The following is a 21,853-nucleotide window of genomic DNA, read 5'->3' on the forward strand; positions in this document are numbered from 1 at the left end:
CATTTAGTGAGATGATGTATCTGAAAAAGCCCAGTATAAACTGCACCATGAGAAAGTCCTGTGCCTCTCTCCACCTGGTGTGTCCATTGCTTCAGCCTCTTTCTCTCTCTCTCTCTCTAGTTATTTATTCACATTTGTATGTGTTTTTTCTGTAAAAAATTGTTCTTCTTGATTGGTTTTGAGTGGGAATGTTTCACTCTGAAGATCTGCAGTCCTGATAACATAACCCAACCATAACCCATTCCATAACCCTAGGGCCCTATGAAATCCTTTTTAGTTTTTCCCAAATTCTGTCTTTTGCATTTTTATTTTTTTCTGGAATCTTTTTTTTTTCTCTCTCTCCCTCATCTATGATTCAGTGGTTATATTAAATGTCAAAAAGCATGTCTAATTAATTAAAACCGTGAAGCTTATACAGTTCAGCAACAATTTATTAAAAGTTGAACAAAAAATACATTTTAGTGCCCTGTAAAATACTTTTTGTTTTTTCTCAATTCTGTTTTCGTTAAAATTTTCCTGGATTCTATTTTAATGGTTTAATTAAATTGTATTAATCAAAAAGCATGTCTATGTCAATTGAATTCACAAAAGTTTAACAAATTAATTTATTAATTTATTAAACTTTTTTTTTTTTTTTTTACAATAATAGGCCCTATGAAATGCTTTTTTTTTTTTTTTTTTTCAGAAATTCTTGTGTTGTGTGTTTTCTGGATTTATGATTTAATACGAATATATAATAAATAACATTGATAATCAAATGAAGGTGTAAAACATTAACAATTTATTTAATATCTTAATGTTTAAAATTTTGTTTTTTAAAACATTAAAAATAATTTGTTATTATTATTATTAGTCTTTTTGCAGTTTAATATTCACTGACACTAATCAATATCACAGTTTGATTGGTGCTCTAAGCGATGTCACGCGTTTTTAGGCCAAAACATTTTTTTGTCACATACAGCAAACATCTCCTCACTATCCGAAGCTGCCTGTCCCCTGAACACACTGTAAAAAAATGCGGTCTCTGTAGTCGCCACAAGCTCCGAAAACGGCAATAAAAACAAACTGGTGCAGCCTGGACCACGCATCATAATAAACATGCTCCAGCCAATAACCGACAAGAAAGATTTTAAATGCGCGTTCATGACTGTTTCAGGAAGCACGGAGGGGAGGGGGAGGAGGAGGGAGGGTCTAGCTAGCCTCTGTTTTGTTTGACAACACTTCGAACGTCAACAGGAAGTTACTCCACCCAGGATCACTTAGAGCACCTTTAAATGCACAGCCCTACTTTTGATATATTCATCCAAAACGTGCCAAATTACTTGACATTCCACGTTTTACAGTAAATTCCATTTTTATGACTGGATGTAGTGATTCTGAAACCATAGGGCCCTATAAACCTACTAACATGAGCCCATCTGGAGACTTTAATCCGTTCCCTAACCCGAATCCTTAGCTTGAGAAATCTTTTCGATCCACTTTGCTTTTTCTTATTTCTTAAATTTCATTCCGCTCCTTTATCTTTTTTTCCCCCTTTGAACGTTTAATTTCTCCTCTTTTTTCCTTTATTCCCCTCTTTTTCTTTTTTTTGTTCTCCATTCACACAGATCAGGCTGCAGCTTTGGGACACAGCAGGACAGGAGCGTTTCCGTAGCCTCATTCCCAGTTACATCAGAGACTCTGCTGCTGCTGTTGTAGTTTACGACATCACAAGTAGGTATCTGAGACCCGCTCTACGTCCAGTTCCCCTCCTCTTACCTCTTCCTCTTCCCCTTTCTCCCCCACTCTCTCTCTCTCTCTCTCTCTGTCTCTCTGCTGGAACTCTGGTGCTAAAATATTTGGTCAGGTGCGGCTGCAGCTGTGGGACACAGCAGGACAGGAGCGCTTCCGCAGTCTGATTCCCAGCTACATCCGGGACTCTACAGTTGCCGTGGTAGTCTTTGACATCACAAGTGAGTGTGGATCCTCGGCGAGAGAACTTAAGGACGAGGAAAGATGTCTGTCATCTCAACGCAGTCTCTTTTTTGTTTTTGTTTCACATCCTTTGAGTTTTTTTCCTGTGGTTTCATTCTTTTTGTCTTCTCTCTTATTTTTTTGCAACATGTTTTTTGCTTTGCAATTGCAGTTCAGTGCTAAATACTTTATAGACACCTTTGTTTTAAAGTACATGCATATCTTTTCATTTAAAGGTTAACAGGCCATTGTTTTATTAGCAGCTAAAGTGTAGCGCAGATATATGTTGTTAAAAAAATAGCTAAATATTACCTTTTTACAAAAAGAATGCCGAATACAGATTAATGTCCAATAAAAATACAAATGACTAGTACATTTTTGGTAGTTGTGGCCAAAAGTTAATTTTACACCCCAAGGACTCAACATTCACTGGTCCCACCATAAAAGAATGATACATTTTTATTTTTAACAGTACATTCTTATATTCGCTAGAAATATTTACATTTTTCATTTAATGTTAAATGTTTTCTTCTTTTTTTAATTCATATAATAAAGTAATTTTAATTATTTATAAAAAAGAAAATATGCATTCATAATTTTAGACTGATAAAATGTAGTTGATGTAGATGAAAGATGATTTGTCTTTTCTTTTTTTTTTTTTTTTTTTCTCTGTAGACTGAGTTCCTGTGACACATTCATGAGCACAGAGTTGCTTCCAGCTTTAGAACTTCCTTCTGTCTTTCCTCTTATTTTATCCTTGTGTTTTTTTTTTTTTTCTACCTGCAAGTTGTGTCTGCCTGTCTATGATCCTGGGATTCCCCCATAGACCCCTTAATGCTCATCTTAAGTATTAACCCAATGTCTCTGAAATCCCCTCAACAGATGTCAACTCGTTCCAGCAGACCACCAAATGGATCGATGATGTCCGAACAGAAAGGGGAAGTGATGTCATAATCATGCTGGTGGGAAACAAGACAGATCTTGCTGATAAACGGTTTGTTTTAAATGATTTCAACCTTTTAGGAACATTATGATTACACAATTGCTGTTCTTTTGAACTTTGTATTTATCAGAGAATCCTTAAAAAAATTTAGTTTGCACAAATATTTTAAAGGGTTAGTTCACCCAAAAATGAAAATTCTGTCATTAATTACTCACCCTCATTTTGTTCCAAACCTGTGAGACCTTCATTCATCTTTGGAACACAAATTAAAATATTTTTGATGAAATCTGAGAGGTTTCTGGTCCCCCATAGAAAGCAACGCTATTACCATTTTCAAGGCCCAGAAAGTTGGTAAAGACATTGGTAAAATAGTCAACATGAGTACAGTGGTTCAACTTTAATTTTATGAAATGACGAGAATACTTTTGTGCACTTTTGTGCAAAAAACAAACAAACAAAAAAACCAACAAATTTATTTAACAATTTCACATGAAATTAAAATAGAAAAAAGTTTTAAATTTTAATATTTCACAATATTACTATTTTTACTGTATGTTTGATCAAATATTTATTTACAAAAATGCAATATTTCATAAAATTAACATATTTATCCATTGACAGCACATTTATGAAATGGCACAAACTAAAACTTAATACTTAATCTGCTCAAAATCGCTAAATATCTGCTGATTAGTCAGTCTGGCTGTTTTATTGGTCTATCTCTAGTATTAAAGAAATCTGTGGGCAAATAGTAATGATTACATGTGTTTTTGGGCTCATTTCAGGCAAGTTTCTATCGAGGAAGGAGAAAGGAAAGCCAAAGAACTGAATGTAATGTTTATTGAAACTAGTGCTAAAGCCGGATACAATGTCAAACAGGTGAGTGTGACTGAGATTTGACTTGATTCAAAAGTAGAAGTGCTTTAATGATTGAGAATCAATCTCTGAATCGCAAACTTTTTTTCATGATTATTCGAAAAAGAGCATTACTGAACATTTCTCTCATATCAGTGTATTCAGAAGCATCCAGATGATTAAATATTCAACTTTTCTGAATGCAAACACACACACACTGCTTGTTTTTCCTGATCCTGGTGTGAGAGTTTAATATGGGGCTTGTGTTTGTCTCCTCTAGCTTTTCCGGCGTGTAGCAGCAGCTCTTCCTGGTATGGAGAGCACACAAGACAAGAGCAGAGAGGACAGTATCCTACACAAATATATGCATACATATTTACATTTACTGCCTGGCCAAAAAAAGTTGCTGGTTGGATTTAAAAGGATAGTTCACCCAAAAATGAAAATTTTGTCATTTACTCCCCCTCAAGTTGTTCCAAACCTGTATGAATTTCTTTGTTCTGCTGAACACAAAAGGAAGATATTTGGAAGAATGTTTGTAACCAAACAGATCTCGCCCCCCCATTGACTACCATAGTAGGAAAAATAAATACTATGGTAGTCAATGGGGGGCGAGATCTGAAACATTCTTCCAAATATCTTCCTTTGTGTTCAGCAGAGCAAAGAAATTCATACAAGTTTGGAACATCTTGAGGTTGAGTAAATGACAAAGTTTTCATTTTTGGGTGAACTATCCCTTTAAATAGGCAAATACTTAAGTCAGTGACTGGATCATTATTGCAGTGATTATGTCTCTAGCATGTTATGTTTGGCAACAGTTCTTCTAACCCTAATTGATGGAGTGTGTAGCTTTTCATTTCTTAAACAACCATGTATTAAGACACATCACGGCCATATTCCAGGATGACAATGTCAAGATTCATCAGGCTCAGATTATGAAAGAATGGTTGGGAGGGAGCATGAAGAATCATTTTCATTTGAGTCCTGACCTTAATTTCATTGAATGTCTTTGGGATGTGCTGGAGGAGACTTTATAGAGTGCTCACCTCTTGCATTGTCAATACAAGATCTTGACCAAAAATTGATGCACCTCTTGATGGAAAAACATCACGACATTTATTTCCATCAAGAAGTGCATCAATTTTTGCTAAAAGCTGTCTACACTGAACGCGGCAATCCGGCCATTGTTTGCAGCTGCTTGTTTTAGTACTTGATTGTCCATCTCAATAAGTGTTGCTGTGTAACACACTCCAAATTTTTTCCTTAATTCCTTTTTCCTTCAGTGATCGACATAAAATTAGAAAAGCCGCCAGAGCAGCCGGTCAACGAAGGCGGCTGTTCATGCTGAGGCTTCAGTCGACATTTCTGTGCCGTGTCTCTTATTGTCGCTCTTTCAGACGCTCACAGTTGCACTCCCAGCATCTCTCTGGATATTCTGCAGAAGCTCCGCCCACCCGGAAGGAGTAGAACACTACCTGCCCATCACCCTCGCTTCCACTGACCCACTCAAATGACTTTAAAATTCGAAAGCACAACGTGGATGTGTATGATGTCGCTTTTCTATTAATAGTTTCCGTTAATCGTACACCTTTTGTGGTGTTTTTGTTTTTCACTCTCAAAACGCTTTATAAAGTGTTGTTTTTGTCCATGTTTCGTTTTATGTGAAATGATACTTATATTACTGTAATAATGACGTGAATAGGAACAAACCAAGTTATAAAAATTAAAAATGACAATAAGGAGAAGGATATCCAGATTTGAATATGCGATGACTATAAACGTCGTTCCATAATGACGGTGCAGAGATGGACAAAAGGTTTACAGAGTGTTTTTGGAAATGTCCAAGTCTAGTTTTCAGCACATGTGGCTACAGCGCGTTGAATCTGTGACGCTGCTGATGTCTCTTCTTCAGAAGGAAGAAAGGAAAGTGTAAAAACAAATGTTTTTGGAGATTGCGAGGAACAAGTGCTGCTTTTAGCTCGGTTGCCGCTCAAGCGTTGTGCTTTTTTTTTTCTGCTTAGATGTCATATTATTTGATTTCCTTCCATCTTATTTTGAGCATTAGAAAGCCAATAGCTTAGTCAAAGAGATATACAGTTATTGTAAAGAAATATGTATATTAAGGGAATTATCAGATCCGGTTTAACAGATAATATGCAGCTGTTGCCTTCAATGGTTTGTTTTATTGGGCTTCCACTGGTTTGTTTGTTTTTTATTAGCATTGTAAAGTTTGATTTATTTTAATAATGACACACTAGATGTGGTTTGTTTTCTTCTTGATTTGTTGAATCAACCATGAACCCTAATATTTATTTGTAATATCTTTGTTTTGAACACTGTTTGGTTTTTTCATAATTCATAGACAGAGTCGTTGAGATATTCTGGCCTAAGCAGCTGTCACATTTGTTTTTAAATGTACAGTGATATTTTGGCCCCAGACTGATCTAAACGTTTCTAAGATGTAGTGTATTGTGTATTTTTTGCTTGTTTTCTTTAAACGGTCTCATACATTTCAAATGGATTTTAACCAGTTTTGTCAGGCAGTGCTGCTTGACGCCAATGCTCATTATTTGCACTGCTAAAATTGGCCAGCATCTTGAGACATCCCTAATAAAAACTTTATTTAGCAACAATGTTTTTTGTTTGTTTTGATTGGTGGATGTATAACTTAGTTTATTAGTCAAGAAGTTGGTAAATGTGCAAACACAGAAAATGAGATTCCAAATGTTTTGTGCTTCTGTGTGTGGTAGCAGCTTTTTATTTATTTATGTGTTGCACAACAATGTAACTTTATACATTTGCAAGGTAGTACATTAGCACATAAACAGGCCAGATGCAAATGCTGCTCTGCCTCCTCTAGTGGTCAGTCATGAGAACTGATTCCATTATGCAGCCTTCATCATTGAGGCATCTCAAAGGCATTTCTCAAATCCTAATTATAATGAATACATTCAGCTTTTGGTGGCTATTTCTGCATCATATTTTGCATATCCGCCTTTTTCCTAACTAGCCTACTGAGATTACGAGAGGCACTTCCGGTTTGGGAAAGATTCCCTCGCTGAAAGAGATCATTTCAAAATAATCATATGGTTACACTACAAATAATACTTATCCGTCAGGTTGACTGAATTGCACCCAGTTTTTGAAAATGCTTATTACTGCGCTCATAAAGCAACCTTTCCCTGATTGTTTACGGTTTAACAGAAGTTACTCCCATAATTTGCGCACAGCATCATGGGCCGTAGGAAAAAGGTGGATAGAAAATTCCTATAAACACACAAGATTCTTCTATTTGGTGAGCAATCAAAGGTCTGCCGGTCACTTCCAAACCTCATGCTAGTTAGAAAATGTTTTAGAGCTATTTATAAATACAAATAGTAGATATATGACAAAATAACAAATATAAATTATGTTCTACATGTACATTATACACAAAGCAGAATCATAACAGCAAGAAAATACCTTAGTTATGTGCAGAATTATTCTATAGATAAGTTACAGAAATATCTGTTGATATTTCACATATTAGAAAAAAGTTTTGAAGCAGCTAGAATCCCTTTTTTACACATTGATTGACCCCTTAATGCCCAGTGAGTTTAAAACAGCTGCAGCTATTCTCATATTTACATATTTATATGCAGGAACAGGAGCGTTTGCTTTCACTGAGCTTTATGGACATCTCTTCTAGTGTATTCTTTCATCCTGCTATCTGACTGGTCCTCAGCAGAACCAGAAAGGCATCCATAGAAGTGAACGCATTGCTGCACCCGCAGCCATTCCAGCCAGGAGTCCCAATGCAATCTGCTCTCCGAAATTGTCATCAGATTCTCTGTGCACCCAGACATGCTGAGTTCCTACAAGGAAGCACATCAGGTTTAGTGGTATGTCTGTTGTTGTTTTTTTTTGGAACATAATTAAAAACAAAAAAACATTTAAAACAAAGAGATCACTGTACAACAAGGTTCCACTGTTAACATCAGTTAACTACATTAGTTAATATGAACTAACATTGAAATATACCAAAAGCATTGTTATTCTTAATATTTCCTAACACATTATTAAAATCAGTTGTATTTTTATTAACTAACAGTGTTGGGAAAAGTTATTTTATTAAGTAATGTGTTACAGTATTGCGTTACTCCCTAAAAAGTGATTAATTGCCTTAGTTACTTATTACGGAAAGTAATGCGCTACATTACTTTTGCGTAACTTTTTCTCACCTGGACTGGACTTTGTTGTTTGTTTTTTAATAACAAAAAAGTTCTATTTTTGTCAAACCAGAAGTGAAATTTATAAGCCTCAGGCTGAAGGAAATTCAAATTCACTCCACTCCAGTAGAGGGCGCAGCTCAAACAAACCTTTCAGCTGTGCTGCCATTCTGGATAGCAGAAGAATAGGATTGCGGGAGAAGAAAGTTCATCACTCTTGCTATAGCAATAAAAACAAAAATATTAAACACAATTGTGATGTTTAACTAAAGTAATTTTTGCTTATTAGTATGGTTGAATTGGTTCATTGAATGTCAGCAGCAAAAAAATTGGTTAATAAAGTGAGATTAAATACATAAAGTATATTTGTGTTATTTAACGTATTTAATTATTGCAGGTTTGCGTAATATTTTGAGTTTGCATTTCACTGTTTCACTGCATCCATTTTGAGGAATACTGAATCTGTTTTTGTGCAAGTGAGCAGAACTTCAATAACCATCATGTTCACACAACACCTCTGCACTTACTCCCGATTTCTCTCAACATGGGGACAGGAGAGCTGTCAGTCTATAAACTGGAAAACAAAGTAACTTGCGTTACTTATTTGAAAAAGATATTTTGTTGTAAATTTAAAAGTAATGCATTACTTTAAAGGTGCCCTCGAATGAAAAATTTAATTTATCTTGGCATGGAGTTCAGTACATGGAAATGACATACAGTGAGTCTCAAACTCCATTGTTTCCTCCTTTTTATATAAATCTCATTTGTTTAAAAGACCTCCGAAGAACAGGCGAATCTCAACATAACACCGACTGTTACGTAACAGTCGGGGTGTATGCCCCCAATATTTGCATATGCCAGCCCACGTTTCCAACATTATAAAAGGCATTAGACAAGGGCAGCCAGTATTAACGTCTGGATGTGCACAACAAAATCATCAGACTAGGTAAGCAAGCAAGAACAATAGCGAAAAATGGCAGATGGAGCAATAATAACTGACATGATCCATGATAACATGATATTTTTAGTGATATTTGTAAACTGTCTTTCTAAATGTTTCGTTAGCATGTTGTTAATGTACTGTTAAATGTGGTTAAAGTTACCATCGGTTATTACTGTATTCACGGAGACAAGAGAGCCGTCGCTATTTTCATTATTAAACACTTGCAGTCTGTATAATGCATAAACACAACTTCATTCTTTATAAATCTCTCCAACAGAGTAGCATTAGCCGTTAGCCACGGAGCACTATCAAACTCATTCAAAATCAGAAGTAAACAATATAACAGTATACAATACTCACATAATCCGACGCATGCATGGCGCATGCATGACGAACACTTTGTAAAGATCCATTTTGAGGGTTATATTAGCTGTGTAAACTTTGTTAAGGCACTGTTCAAGACAAGCGCGAGCTCTGTGGGCATGGACCACGGGATTTAAAGGGGCCGCAGCATAAAATCGGCGCGTTTATAATGATGCCCCAAAATAGGCAGTTAAAAAAATTAATTAAAAAAAATCTATGGGGTATTTTGATCTGAAACTTCACAGACACATTCAGGGGACACCTTAGACTAATATTACATCTTTTAAAAACATAATCTAGGGCACCTTTAATAGTTACTTGAAAAAAGTAATCTGATCATGTAACTCGCATTACTCCCAACACTGAAAACTAATGCTAGCAAAGAATAATAAATGCTGTAATGAATGTATAGCTCATTGTTAGTTAATATTAGCTGATGCATTAACAAATGTTAACTAATGGAACCTTATTGTAAAGTGTTAACAAAATATCTAAAATAATATTCTGCACAATTTCTTCAGTGAATTTTTCAATTCTATTTTCAGTTAAATTATCAGCTGATAATATACATTTCAATTAAAATATTGTAATTGAATAAATAAATATTTGAACTAGTGGACTTTTGGAGACAAATGTCCTTTTTTAACAAAAATTACTTTTGAACTTTGAATTTTCTGATTGTTCAGTGCTTTGAGCTATTAAAGTAGTTGTTAAGTTCTTTATTAACAAAGAAAATTAATGAATGAACAGCATACTCATATGGTTGTAATAATACTACTGAATTATCAATGTATTATATCAATGTATAATAAAAAAAAAAAAAAAAATGCAATAACCATTTAACCATAAATAACTCTGTGCTTTGTGCAGAATGAGGGATGTGTTTGTATATTTACCTCCACACCCTGTACCTGGCATGATGTAAACTGCATTATGACTGTCGATCGGAACGGTTTGGTAAGTATCGTCATAGGGATTGTATGTGAAAACCTGTGAAAGTGAAAAGAAATGTGAATTGAATCAAATATTAAAGCAAATATAGAAAACCATCCTGTATGTCAAGAATAACACTCACTGGATTTCTTTTCGCCTCCATGAGCGTGAGTTTCCATGCCCTGAAAAGTGATTGAACGGAAATAAATAAGAGGGTTAAGTGGGTGGGGCTTCATTTGATGTGGGAGGGGTTAAAGGGTTAGTTCACCCAAAAATGAAAATTCTGTCATTAATTACCGTAAGACCTTCGTTCAACTTCAGAACACAAATTAAGATATATTTTTTTATAAAATCCGATGGCTCAGTGAGGCCTCCATTGCCAGCAAGTTAATTAACACTTTCAGATGCCCAGAAAGCTATTAAAGACATATTTAAAACAGTTCATGTGACTACAGTGGTGCTACTTTTTGTGCACCAAAAAATATAAATAATATAAAAAATATAAATAACGACAAATAACGACTTTATCCAACAATATCTACTGATTCATGAAGCTTTGAAGGTTTACGAATCATTTGATTCAAATCAGTGGTTAGTAGCGTGAATCAAACTGCCAGTCAAACGAAACACTTATGATGTAACGAACCCTCATTTACTGAAATCATGTGACTTTGGCAGTTTGATACACACTCTGAACCATTGATTCGAATCAAATGATTCGTAAAGCTTCAAAGCTTCATGAAGCAGCGTTTTGAAATCGCCCATCACTAGATATTGTGGAATAAAGTCGTTATTTTGTTTTTTTGGTGCACAAAAAGTATTCTTGTCGCTTCATAACATAAAGGTTGAACCACTGTAGTCACATGAATTGTTTTAAATATGTCTGGCTTTCTGGGATTTGAAAGTGTTAATTGTTTTGCTGTCAATGGAGGCCTCACTGAGCCATCGGATTTCATCAAAAATATCTTAATATTGTGTTCAGAAGATGAACGAAGGTCTTACAGGTGTGGAACGACAGGGTGAGTAATAAATGACAGAATTTTCATTTTTGGGTGAACTAACCCTTTAAGTCAAAATGCCAAAGGTCAAGACTTACAGTGCCTCATCTTCACTGTTGGCACACAGGACCAGCGTAGATCCATCCCTCAGATAAACAACCAGCAGATTCTCTCGGGGGTGACTCTCAGGTGGACATACACCTGCAGGACACAGTTACAACAGCATTAAAGTACCTTTATAACATGCACTTTCTACATGACTGAATAAATAAGTTCCTTCCTACCTGCACACTCCAGTCCAGACTTCACATTCACACAGCTGGCCTTCAGATTCACTCTGGTCTCATAGTCTCTTCTGGATTCAGATTTGTAAAAAACAAAACTCCCATCTATCCACAGGTCACACCAGTTCAGCTTCCAGCGTTTGAGGACTGAAGCTGTAAACGTTTTTAACAAAAATATTATGGAGTATCTGTCTTCATTTCCATTGTCTTTTCACAGACAAACTATTCTCTACAGCTTCATGCTATGTTTAAAAATAAAGGTTCTTTATTGGCATTGATGGTTCCATGAAGAAGCTTTAATATCCATAAAACCTTTCCACTACACAAAAGGTTCTTTACAGTCGAAAATTTTTAGCGATTAAATTAGTGATCTTTTAAGAACTTTTCATTGAAAGGTTATTTGGGGAATCAGAAATGGTTCTTCTATTGCTTTGCTGAAAAAAACAGTGTCTATTTACATTAAGTGCAAATAGCGTCCCTTGTTGGCAAACCCTATTTACATTAGCTCCGCCCACCAATGTCTGGTTGAGCCACTCAAATTTGAAAGGTGCCCTAGATTCAAAATTTGAATTTTCCTTGGCATAGTTGAATAACAAGAGTTCAGTACATGGAAAAGACATACATTGAGTTTCAAACTCCGTTGCTTTCTCTTTCTTATGTAAATCTCATTTGTTTAAAAGACTTCCGGAAAACACGCAGATCTCAACATAACACCGACTGTTACGTAATAGTCGGGGTGTACGCCCCAATATTTGCATATGCCAGCCCATGTTCCCAACATTATGAAAGGCATTACACAAGGGCAGCCAGTAACGTCTGGAACTGCACAGGTGAATCAACAGACTAGGTAAGCAAGAACAACAGCGAAAATGGCAGATGGAGCAATAATAACTGACATGATCCATGATAGCATGATATTTTTAGTGATATTTGTAAATTGTCTATCTTTATGTTTTGTTAGCATGTTGCTAATGTACTGTTAAATGAGGTTAAAGTTACCATCGTTTCTTACTGAATTCACGGAGACAAGAGCTGTCGCTATTTTCATTTTTAAACACTTGCAGTCTGTATAATTCATAAACACAACTTCATTCTTTATAAATTTCTCCAACAGTGTAGCATTAGCCGTTAGCCACGGAGCACTGCCTCAAACTCATTCAGAATCAAATGTAAACATCAAAATAAATACTTTACTCACATAATTCGAAGCATGCATACAGCATGCATGACGAACATCTTGTAAAGATCCATTTGAGGGTTATATTAGCTGTGTGAACTTTGTAAATGTGCTGTAATATAATCGAGAGCTCGTGTGGCAGGGAGCACGCAAATTAAAGGGGCGGCGCGCTGAAAAAATAAGTGCATAGTTAATGATGCCCCAAAATAGGCAGTTAAAAAAAATAATTAAAAAAAATCTATGGGGTATTTTGAGCTGAAACTTCACAGACACATTCAGGGGACACCTTAGACTTATATTACATCTTGTGAAAAAGCATTCTTGGGCACCTTTAAAAAAGACACCCTGAATTCAACATCTTCAGTGGCGCAGCAGTAGCAAAGTTCTTTGGCAGCAGCGAGTAAAGCTCACAGACCTGGCTTTTAATACGATCGATGCAGTTTCGCATCCGCCTTTTGCCGAACTTGCATTTATTTTCAATAAAAATGAAAATAATGTTCTAAAAGTGGAAATAAACTGTGAACGAGTGTTTAATAATATTAAAAGTGTTTATTGGGTAGGGTTAGGGGAAGGTGTAGGGAGGGTTTTTAATTCTCCCAATAAGGCAGCATCCATTTAATAATTTTAATAAATATAATCATTTACACTCTATGATATTATTGCATCCTGTTAATGTACAAAAATACTGAGGTGCAAATAGTATCTGCCAATATATAGCATCTAATTACTATTTAGTCTTATTACAAAGAAAAAACTGATACTTTTACATGGTGTAAATAGAATCTATCACTATTTTCACCTAGTATAAATAGCATATCGCTAAGAAAATGCTATTTTCACTTAGTTTTCACGTAGCATCTATCGCATCTATATCATTCATTTTGATATATCGCTAAGAAAATATGCTATTTTCACTTATTGCAAATAGCCGCTTTCCAAAAAAAAACCTTTTGGAACCATTACTCCAATAATAATTGATTCTTCAATTCAGAGCCATTGGGAATCGAGAGTCGACTCCAAGTTTCATTACCTACAGTAGCTTATTAAAACATCCCGGAAGAGCCTTCAGTGAACAAATATGAATGGAATCAAAAGATTCAGTTCACTGGAATGAACTAAAATGCCTACTACTAGCTGCCATTTTAATTCATTCCAGTGAATCTTTTGATTCCGTTTAGATTCGTTCATTGATTTTTTTATTTGAATGTTCTTGTAGGTCACACTTGTAGCTGGCAGCAGTGAGCGTGTTTACGCATCTTATAAGTAAGACATTGAATCATTCAATCAACAGATTCCTTCAAAATCATTGTTCAGAAAGTCACATTCAAAACACTATGACAATAGGCCTACTAATAATGATTGTCATGCTAAATGATCATAAGTACCTGATTGTTGAAAGTGTTTTTGATACAATGGATGGACATATGAATAAACATAAGATATGCTTTATCACAAAGTCTTCCAATGAAGTTAGCACTAGCAACTAAAACTTCTCAAAGATGTTACTACTAGACTATGTGCTAACAAAGAATAGACCTATATTTATTTTTAATAGAGAATATAAAGGTCACTTAGTCATTTATATTACCAGTCATACTATTTTATTGCATATTTAATTTTAAGAATCGAGCTTGGAATTCTAAAGGGGGAGAATATTAGTTCTTAAGTTGTTATTTTAAATGTGTTATTTTAAATGCAGTTATCATTTCTTTTTAAATTAATGTGTCATTTGGGGTTTCTCTAGGTGAGTATACAGAACAACCTGAAGTCTATAACTAACATCTACTGTTCTGTAACACTGACCGTAAGAGGATTATTACTGCAAACAGTGTCAGGCTCTGAGTTTCATAACAGACCTTCTGGAACCGTTGTTTTATTTAATATAATAACATTATATATATATATATATATATATATATATATATAATAACATTATATATATATATATATATATATACACTTTGAAATGGGAAATATCACTGTCAGCAGAAATGTACTGTCAAAAAAGCACTCAACAGACAAACAAATTTGTATTATATTTGTGCTGTTCAATACTTATACACATCCTAATATCAAGGTTTTTCCAATTTAGATAATTTAACTTTAATTTAAATGAATTTAAATGTCTGGAAAATGTCAAAAGCAACTGCACTTTGTTTTCTTTCTTCTTTTTTAAGACAAAATATTCACACTAGGTTTGTTTCTTCCACAATTGTTTTGTTAAATTACTTCCATTTCTTGATATCTCTTTTCAAAAATCTTTCTATAAAAATCTATAAATGAATAATCTTCCACTTACACTGTCTCCAGAGCAAGCCAGATTTGAGCAGAGCCATTGTTCAGTCAGCTGCCACAAGAGCAATAGAAGTATTCCCAATGTTGTGGTGCTTGTTTGACGTGACGGCAGAGTTTGTGAGTTTTGTTTGTGAGTGATGACAGTGACTGTAAGACGTCTCAGCAGTCGGAGGGGGTTGTATTGCTGGAATAGTTTGATGACTCTTCTTCTAATCCTTTAAACAGGCCAAAGTGAATCTTCACTTGACCAGTAATCTCAGATTACAGCACCATGTGAGTTAGTACTGGTCATCTGTGGAATATTCTCTCCCTTTCTTATGTTACTCAATCTACTTAATGTTTTTATGTATTATATTAAGTCTATATAGTTAATCCTGTTATCAGTGTAGCACTGTTGACATCAATTTTTAAACCTGTTCACATTAAAATCTCACTTTTGGATAAACAGACTACCCTTAAACCTAAAATGCACCTTATTGTATTTTAATATTTGATTTAATGTCGTCCCTACAGACTCAGCAAATCATGTTCACTCACATAGCCTACCTTAATCTCACCTTTAGCTAAATTTAGCTAACATTGAGGAAGCGAAGTAGTCATATCAAGCCAATTATCTGTTTTTAAACCATCTAAATAACTGACCTATAAACAAATTAAATCAGGAATTACCCTTAAACTCTAGCAAACACTTATAGCCATGTTAATTTTTACTGTTTTTTACAGTCAGGCTCCTTAAACGTGTTAGCATTTGCTAGCAGTGTACTTTTATGGCAATGCACGATCGTTTAAAATGTATTTAAATCATGAAAATAATAATATTTACTTAGTTATTTTTATAGTAGTAATAATAATAATTTATATTATTATTATTTAAAAAAAACAAACAAAAAAAAACTAAAGGTTTTTGGGATATTGAACGTGAGTTTGACATACGCCCGCCACTAGATGGCATCATCTCACCAACAACAAATGACGCAGGGACTCTCACACACCTGTGATTACTTTATGATGAAAAATATCAATAGAGAAAATATTTCGGTAACACTTTATTTTACAGTGTCCTTGTTACATATGTTACATGTACTTAAAACAGTACATGTTGCATAAGTACATACTAAGTCTCAACCAAACCCTTATCCTACCATAACCCTAGATATAGTAAGTACATGTTGTTAATTAATATTACTCTGTACTTAAATATATAATTACACTGTAACAGTGACACCTTAAAATAAAGTGTAACCAATATTTATCATCAACACTGCAATTATATGTAGAATAAGAGCAGCACAGAAAGAGTCTGAGAACCTCTAACTTACACATCTGGAAACTGTACACATATATCAACACAGCTTCATATTCTAACGGAAACAAATATCACATATATCAACACACATTCATAAACACTCAACAGCACATACACACATAAACATACATTACCGTTTTCATCCAAATAGAACATGTATTATTATTATGTTTGGTCACTGGAGGGCGCTGTTCTTCTTCATTCTGCTCCACTGACTGAAGTCCTCATAGAGTTTACTTCATTTCTCAGCTGTGTTTTTATGTGAGCGGTTCAACGGAGGGGTCTAGAAGTATTTCACTGCTCTTTTTTTTTCTAGCTGCCATTTAAAAAGCATATTCTGCACTGCATTTCTGTGTTTGGGTTTCACGGGTGAATTTCCAAGAGTTTTGTCCTGTATATCCACATCCAGACATGCAACCTCCTCCAAGAAAGGTGAGTCGACCTGCTTCTTTAAAAGATACTTCTCACTTTTTACGATTTTTTGTTGTCATGTCCGTATATTTGTAACAAACAAACTAATAGATAGATAGATAGATAGATAGATAGATAGAAACATTGACAGACAATGTTTAGCTGTCTGAACATCCATATATATAGAAACATAATGTTTATGTTTATGCTGAGTTCCAGCATCTGTCTCTATTGACTCAAGGATGCCAGACACGGATTCCTCTTTCAGGTTGGTGTGATCTGTGTCAAAGTTGCTTCTCCAGAGGTTGTCACTGTGTGTGTTGCAGGTAAAAGTCACACAAGAGGTGAAACACACTCACACTGAGCAGCTGAACAGACTCCAGCTCAAACACCAGACCGACTTGGACTTCCTGGAGGATCTGAGGTCGAGTTCGATTCACCTTTTTCATTGCTATATAAATGTCTGTCAGTCTATTTTCTGTATATTTGCTGGTATGTTAGTGCTGAAGTGTTTGACTGTGTGTGTGTGTCATCCTCAGGACTTACAGCCAGAAGAAAGCACTAATAGAGAAAGATTACTCACAGGTGAGTTGTGGACACCATATTCAATTACATGAGTTCATAATTTACATTACATTTAGTTTTGATAATGTTGAGCGATTTGTATTTTTTTTTTTCTAATCTCATTCAGCTTAGATTTTATGGTCAGAATAATGAAAAATGTGTCTGCCTCTGATGTAAACTAGCACTGACATTTTATATGTGAATTTGTTTTTGTAGAGAAGCAGATTTAGTGACTCAGTGGAAAAAACTGTGGTTGTTAACGATGTGCAGGTGCTCATGTTTTTACCAGATGCGTTCTGGTTCAAATCTGCTTTTCTTGTCTCTTTCTGTTACGTTGATGAGAGGATCTACATGACGTCAGTCATGGGACAGACTGCATTATGATTTCTGATATCTGCTGATCTCAACATTATATTTGTGGCATCAGGACATACATTTTTAACTTTTATTCCCTTCAACCACAAAATTAAAGTTAAAAATATATATACAAATTATACAACTTGCACTACAATTGAAAAGTTTGGCCATAGTAATATTTTAATAGTTTTATTCATCAAGGATGCATTAAATTGATCGAAAATGAATAAAAAAAAAAAAATTCTATTTCAAATAAATGCTCTTCTTTTAACTTTCTATTCATCAAAGAGTCCTGAAGAAAATGTATCACTGTTTCCACTATAAATATTAAGCAGTACAACTGTTTTCAACATTGATAATAATAATGTTTCTTGAGCAGCATATTAGAATGATTCTGAAGGATCATGTGACTTTGAAGACTGATGCTGAAAGTCCAGCTTTGCATCACAGGAATAAATTACATTTTAAAATATATTCAAATACAAAACAGCTATTTTAAATTGTAATAATATTTCACAATATTACAGTTTTAAACTCATTTTTAATCAAATAAATGCAGTCTTTGTCAGCATGAGGTACGTCTTTTAAAAAACACTGAAAAATCAATCCAACCCCCAAACTTTTAAACTGTAGTGTATAGTGCATAAACAGATTCACACCCAAAGTGTTCATACTTACAGCCTAACATGTTGATCGTCTTCATGATAGTATAAGATCTGTGTGATCATTTGATGAATGGGGAGCCCAGCTGTCTGAATGACGCTCAGTGTGTGTGAGTGTGAGATTCTTTGCTGTTGGATCTGAAGCTTGTGCACCTGCAGGGCTGCTGCATGCTGATTGGCTCATGAAGACAGGACTCTCTCTCTTCCTCTGGGTCTCTTCCTGAGTGGACTCATCAGAGCTGGCAGCTCATAGGATTAGGTTGACAGTGCCAGATTGTAGTCTGAGGGCCAGGAAGTGAATCCTCTCTGTTTTGAGGAGATGCTGGTCACTCTCTGTCCATTGTAGAAGTTGTTATCATTTCAAGTTTAGCTATGGTTTGTTGGAATTATCATCAGTAGTGGTGAAGTAATGAAAGGACTTTTGGTAGACAAATACTAACCTTTTTGTTTTCTATTCAAACTGTCATTTTTTTGTGTTTGTTTATTTTTGCACTGATATTTTGCCAAGTTTTTATGACTTTTGGAGATCAGTCCAATACAGTGACATTTGCTTTAGTTAAGGATGGAAAGTGGAAAGCTACTTCTGTTTCAAAAGCAGCCAGCTACTTACTCACTTGTAAATCTACACATTGGCACAGTTTGTACCGCTGTCTGGCATTTAAGTGTCAAGCAGACAGGCAGAAATACCCATGTGGGTTTCGCTTTTACAGACTGAAAGTTGTCCTCCATGCTTTCCACATTTGCACTGATCTGGAGTGACGGGGTGAATTAATGTTTCTCCTTGCAGACATCTGTTTTATTTTGTGGCGACTCTTGAAGTGGCATTTTAAAAATTCTATTCGGAGGCTCTGAATCTAAATTTTCAGAAACATTTAAAATGATGTTAAAGCATTGTTTTCTTGTTTGTTTGAAATACACTTTATTCAGAAATATTATACACTTTATTCAGAAATATTATCAACTTGACTGCACTGGACAACATCAGTTGTCTTCTGTAGATTGCTGCTTTATAGGTGAATCGAACAGCGCCACTCACATGACATCACAGCAATAGCAAACCACAACCATCCAATAGACAAAATCAAGTCCCCCCCCTACATTTTTACTCTTTTTTTGTATGTGTAATATGTAAAAAATGCAAAACGTTTCTTGTCTCGTCTCATTCAGTTATGAATTACATTAATAATTTCATATTAATCAAATAATAGCATGTTTTACTGAAAATTACTGATGGTCACTGAATATTTCAATAAAGTCATCAAATATTAAATGTTTAGCTACTTACTCGCCATATACTCTTTCACTGCTAAAACGAAAGAATCGCACTCATCTTCTGTGAACAGTAAGCCCCGCCTTCTTTGATTTGATTGGCCAGCTCACTCATTCTGACAGTGATGCGTGCTGTTAGACTGCTGAGGCAGAGCAGCCTAAAAATGTAACTTTTAAAACTTTTTTTTGTCATCCTAACAACAAACAAAGTGGTGCATAATGTACAGTAGAGCAGCATCAATAATATCAAATATTGGGGGGGACAATTTGGCCATTTCTAATTGTTGGGGGGGACTTGTCCCCCTCAGTGTCTATGGTGGTTACGGCCCTGCGTCACAATATGGAAGAAAAGACTATCACAACTTCTGTTTCATGCCGATTTAAAGGGTTAGTTCACCCAAAAATTAGTTCACCCGAACACAAATTAAGATATTTTAGTTGAAATCCGATGGCTCCGTGAGGCATCCATAGGGAGCAATGACACTTCCTCTCTCAAGATCCATAAAGGTACTAAAAACATATTTAAATCGGTTCATGTGAGTACAGTGGTTCAATATTAATATTATAAAGTGACGAGAATATTTTTGGTGCGCCAAAAAAACAAAATAACGACTTATTTAGTGATGGCCGATTTCAAAACACTGCTTCATGAAGCATTGGAGCATAATGAATCAGCGTATCGAATCATGATTCAGGTCGCGTGTCAAACTGCCAACGGCTGAAATCATGTGACTTTGGCGCTCCGAACTGCTGATTCAACACACTGATTCATTTGTGCTCCGATGCTTCCTGAAGCAGTGTTTTGAAATCGGCCATCACTTTATAAGTCGTTATTTTGTTTTTTTGGTGCTCCAAAAATATTCTCGTCACTTTATAATATTAATATTGAACCACTGTACTCACATGAACCGATTTAAATATGTTTTTAGTACCTTTATGGATCTTGAGAGAGGAAGTGTCCATTGCTCCCTATGGAGGCCTCACGGAGCCATCGGATTTCAACTAAAATATCTTAATTTGTGTTCTGAAGATTAACAAAGGTCTTACGGGTGTGGAACGGCATGAGGGTAAGTAATAAATGACAGAATTTTCATTTTTTGGTAAACTAACATTTAAAGTTCATTTTGTCATTTGATGTACTTTGCACTATTATTGAACTAAAAACTGAACTGAACTGACTTGATCTGAATCATTTTTAGTTGAATTGAGTTTGTTTCATGAACTTTGTAACATTAACACTGTCATTGAACTAAATTGAATCAACACTTAACTAACCTGAGATGAAAAATAATAACACTATTGTCTTTTTTTTGGAGCTGCTTTACAGCTGAAATTGTATTTGTTCATAATTGAAGAATTTTGCAACATTAATACTGTTATTTTCTTGTCTATTACTGCGAAGCTGCTTTGAAAGAATCTGTATTGTATAAAGCGCTGTATAAATAAAAGTTACTTGACTTTGTAGGCTCTGCATAAGCTTGCCTCGCAGTACTCGAAGCGGGAGTGGAATGGAGCACCATCAGAGGATCTGAGAGACTCCAGGTAATAAGAGGAGAGGAAAATCTCATTCAGCTAAATCATTGAATTTCAATTGCATTGTCCATTTGTCTGCATCATTTGAAAAAGATGTCTGTGTTTATGCGTACAGAAATGTTTGGGCCGTATGGAGGTCTTACTTGGAGGGTGTGATGAAAGTGAGCCAGTCTCGTATCAACGGATGCGAGAACTATAGGAGCCAGATCTCAGATCCTGTGAAGACGTTCAGAGCGCAGAAGGACCTGCAGCTGAAGAGGGTAAACGCATTAACAGATACACTGCACTAAAGCAGCAGAGTGGCAGTTTTTGACTGTTCACGAAAGTGTTTATTCATCTGTCCTCTCAGTGCTGCGAACAGCTGGCGAGAGCTCAGGCCGATCTGCAGGTCACGATCAGAGACCTGGAAAAGAGCAGGAAGGCCTACCAGGAGGCGGAACAAACAGCGCAGACTGTGAGAGAGAAAGCTGATATGGAGGCCAAGTACGTTCGCTGACCTGACATCAGCTGTACACAGAACAGGGCTTAGGGTTATCATGTTTTTCAGTTTTAAATGAAGATTCATCATTATTTGCTGTTTTTCCTCACCCTCACTTCTTTTCCTCTGGTATTTTCCCTTCTTCCTGTTGATCATGCAACACAAGGTCAAAACTCAGCCTGTTTCAGTCACGCTCCAGTTTGAAGAGGGCGAGTGTGAAGGTAATCTAGGGATTAGCACAATATCAGTACCATACTGGTTAGCGGTATAATATTGGATATTTTATAATGCATGCTCATTTCTCATATTTTTTTATATTTG

General features: G+C 35.4%; 3 protein-coding genes across 6 annotated transcripts in view; 2 read left to right on the top strand and 1 right to left on the bottom strand.

Annotated features, from left to right (window-relative positions):
- The window catches only part of rab6a (RAB6A, member RAS oncogene family), an 8,399-nt gene extending 2,015 nt beyond the window's left edge, over window positions 1-6,384 (top strand). Inside the window, exons 4-8 of one of the 2 annotated variants that reach the window (XM_048180016.1) lie at window positions 1,608-1,713; window positions 2,836-2,947; window positions 3,682-3,775; window positions 4,032-4,098; window positions 5,035-6,384. In XM_048180016.1, the coding sequence (XP_048035973.1) occupies window positions 1,608-1,713; window positions 2,836-2,947; window positions 3,682-3,775; window positions 4,032-4,098; window positions 5,035-5,099 (444 nt within the window). In that variant the 3' untranslated portion in view covers window positions 5,100-6,384. Of the gene's footprint in view, window positions 1-1,607; window positions 1,714-1,846; window positions 1,953-2,835; window positions 2,948-3,681; window positions 3,776-4,031; window positions 4,099-5,034 lie in introns of both variants that reach the window. The other variant, XM_048180008.1, reaches the window with a different exon arrangement.
- plekhb1 (pleckstrin homology domain containing B1) lies at window positions 6,103-15,091 on the bottom strand. Of its 2 annotated transcripts, XM_048180031.1 has the most exons (7): window positions 14,957-15,091; window positions 11,481-11,633; window positions 11,295-11,397; window positions 10,341-10,380; window positions 10,162-10,255; window positions 8,110-8,179; window positions 6,103-7,605 (listed from the first exon to the last, which is right to left on the bottom strand). In XM_048180031.1, exons 1-7 carry the CDS (start codon window positions 14,991-14,993, stop codon window positions 7,572-7,574), a joined length of 531 nt encoding a protein of 176 aa, XP_048035988.1. In that variant the 5' UTR covers window positions 14,994-15,091; the 3' UTR covers window positions 6,103-7,571. The 2 variants fall into 2 exon arrangements, with proteins under 2 accessions (XP_048035988.1, XP_048035981.1); XM_048180024.1 differs by lacking the exon at window positions 8,110-8,179.
- si:ch211-176g13.8 (F-BAR and double SH3 domains protein 2) overlaps window positions 15,053-21,853 on the top strand; it is a 20,520-nt gene continuing 13,719 nt past the window's right edge. The window contains exons 1-9 of one of the 2 annotated variants that reach the window (XM_048179966.1): window positions 15,053-15,069; window positions 15,178-15,225; window positions 16,575-16,690; window positions 16,996-17,093; window positions 17,209-17,254; window positions 20,987-21,063; window positions 21,170-21,314; window positions 21,404-21,537; window positions 21,699-21,753. In XM_048179966.1, coding sequence (XP_048035923.1) covers window positions 16,670-16,690; window positions 16,996-17,093; window positions 17,209-17,254; window positions 20,987-21,063; window positions 21,170-21,314; window positions 21,404-21,537; window positions 21,699-21,753 — 576 coding nt within the window. In that variant the 5' untranslated portion in view covers window positions 15,053-15,069; window positions 15,178-15,225; window positions 16,575-16,669. The other variant, XR_007183286.1, reaches the window with a different exon arrangement.

This window comes from Megalobrama amblycephala, linkage group LG2 (assembly GCF_018812025.1).
Source record: "Megalobrama amblycephala isolate DHTTF-2021 linkage group LG2, ASM1881202v1, whole genome shotgun sequence".
Taxonomy (NCBI): domain Eukaryota; kingdom Metazoa; phylum Chordata; class Actinopteri; order Cypriniformes; family Xenocyprididae; genus Megalobrama; species Megalobrama amblycephala.

Coding starts and splice junctions, on each gene's coding strand:
- plekhb1 (XM_048180024.1), bottom strand. CDS start 14,993: ATGGCTCTGCTCAAATCTGGCTTGCTCTGGAGACAGT. Junction 11,398..11,480: donor GTCTGGACTGGAGTGTGCAG/GTAGGAAGGAAC, acceptor TGTGTCCTGCAG/GTGTATGTCCACCTGAGAGT. Junction 7,606..10,161: donor GCCAGGTACAGGGTGTGGAG/GTAAATATACAA, acceptor GCTTCCTTGTAG/GAACTCAGCATGTCTGGGTG.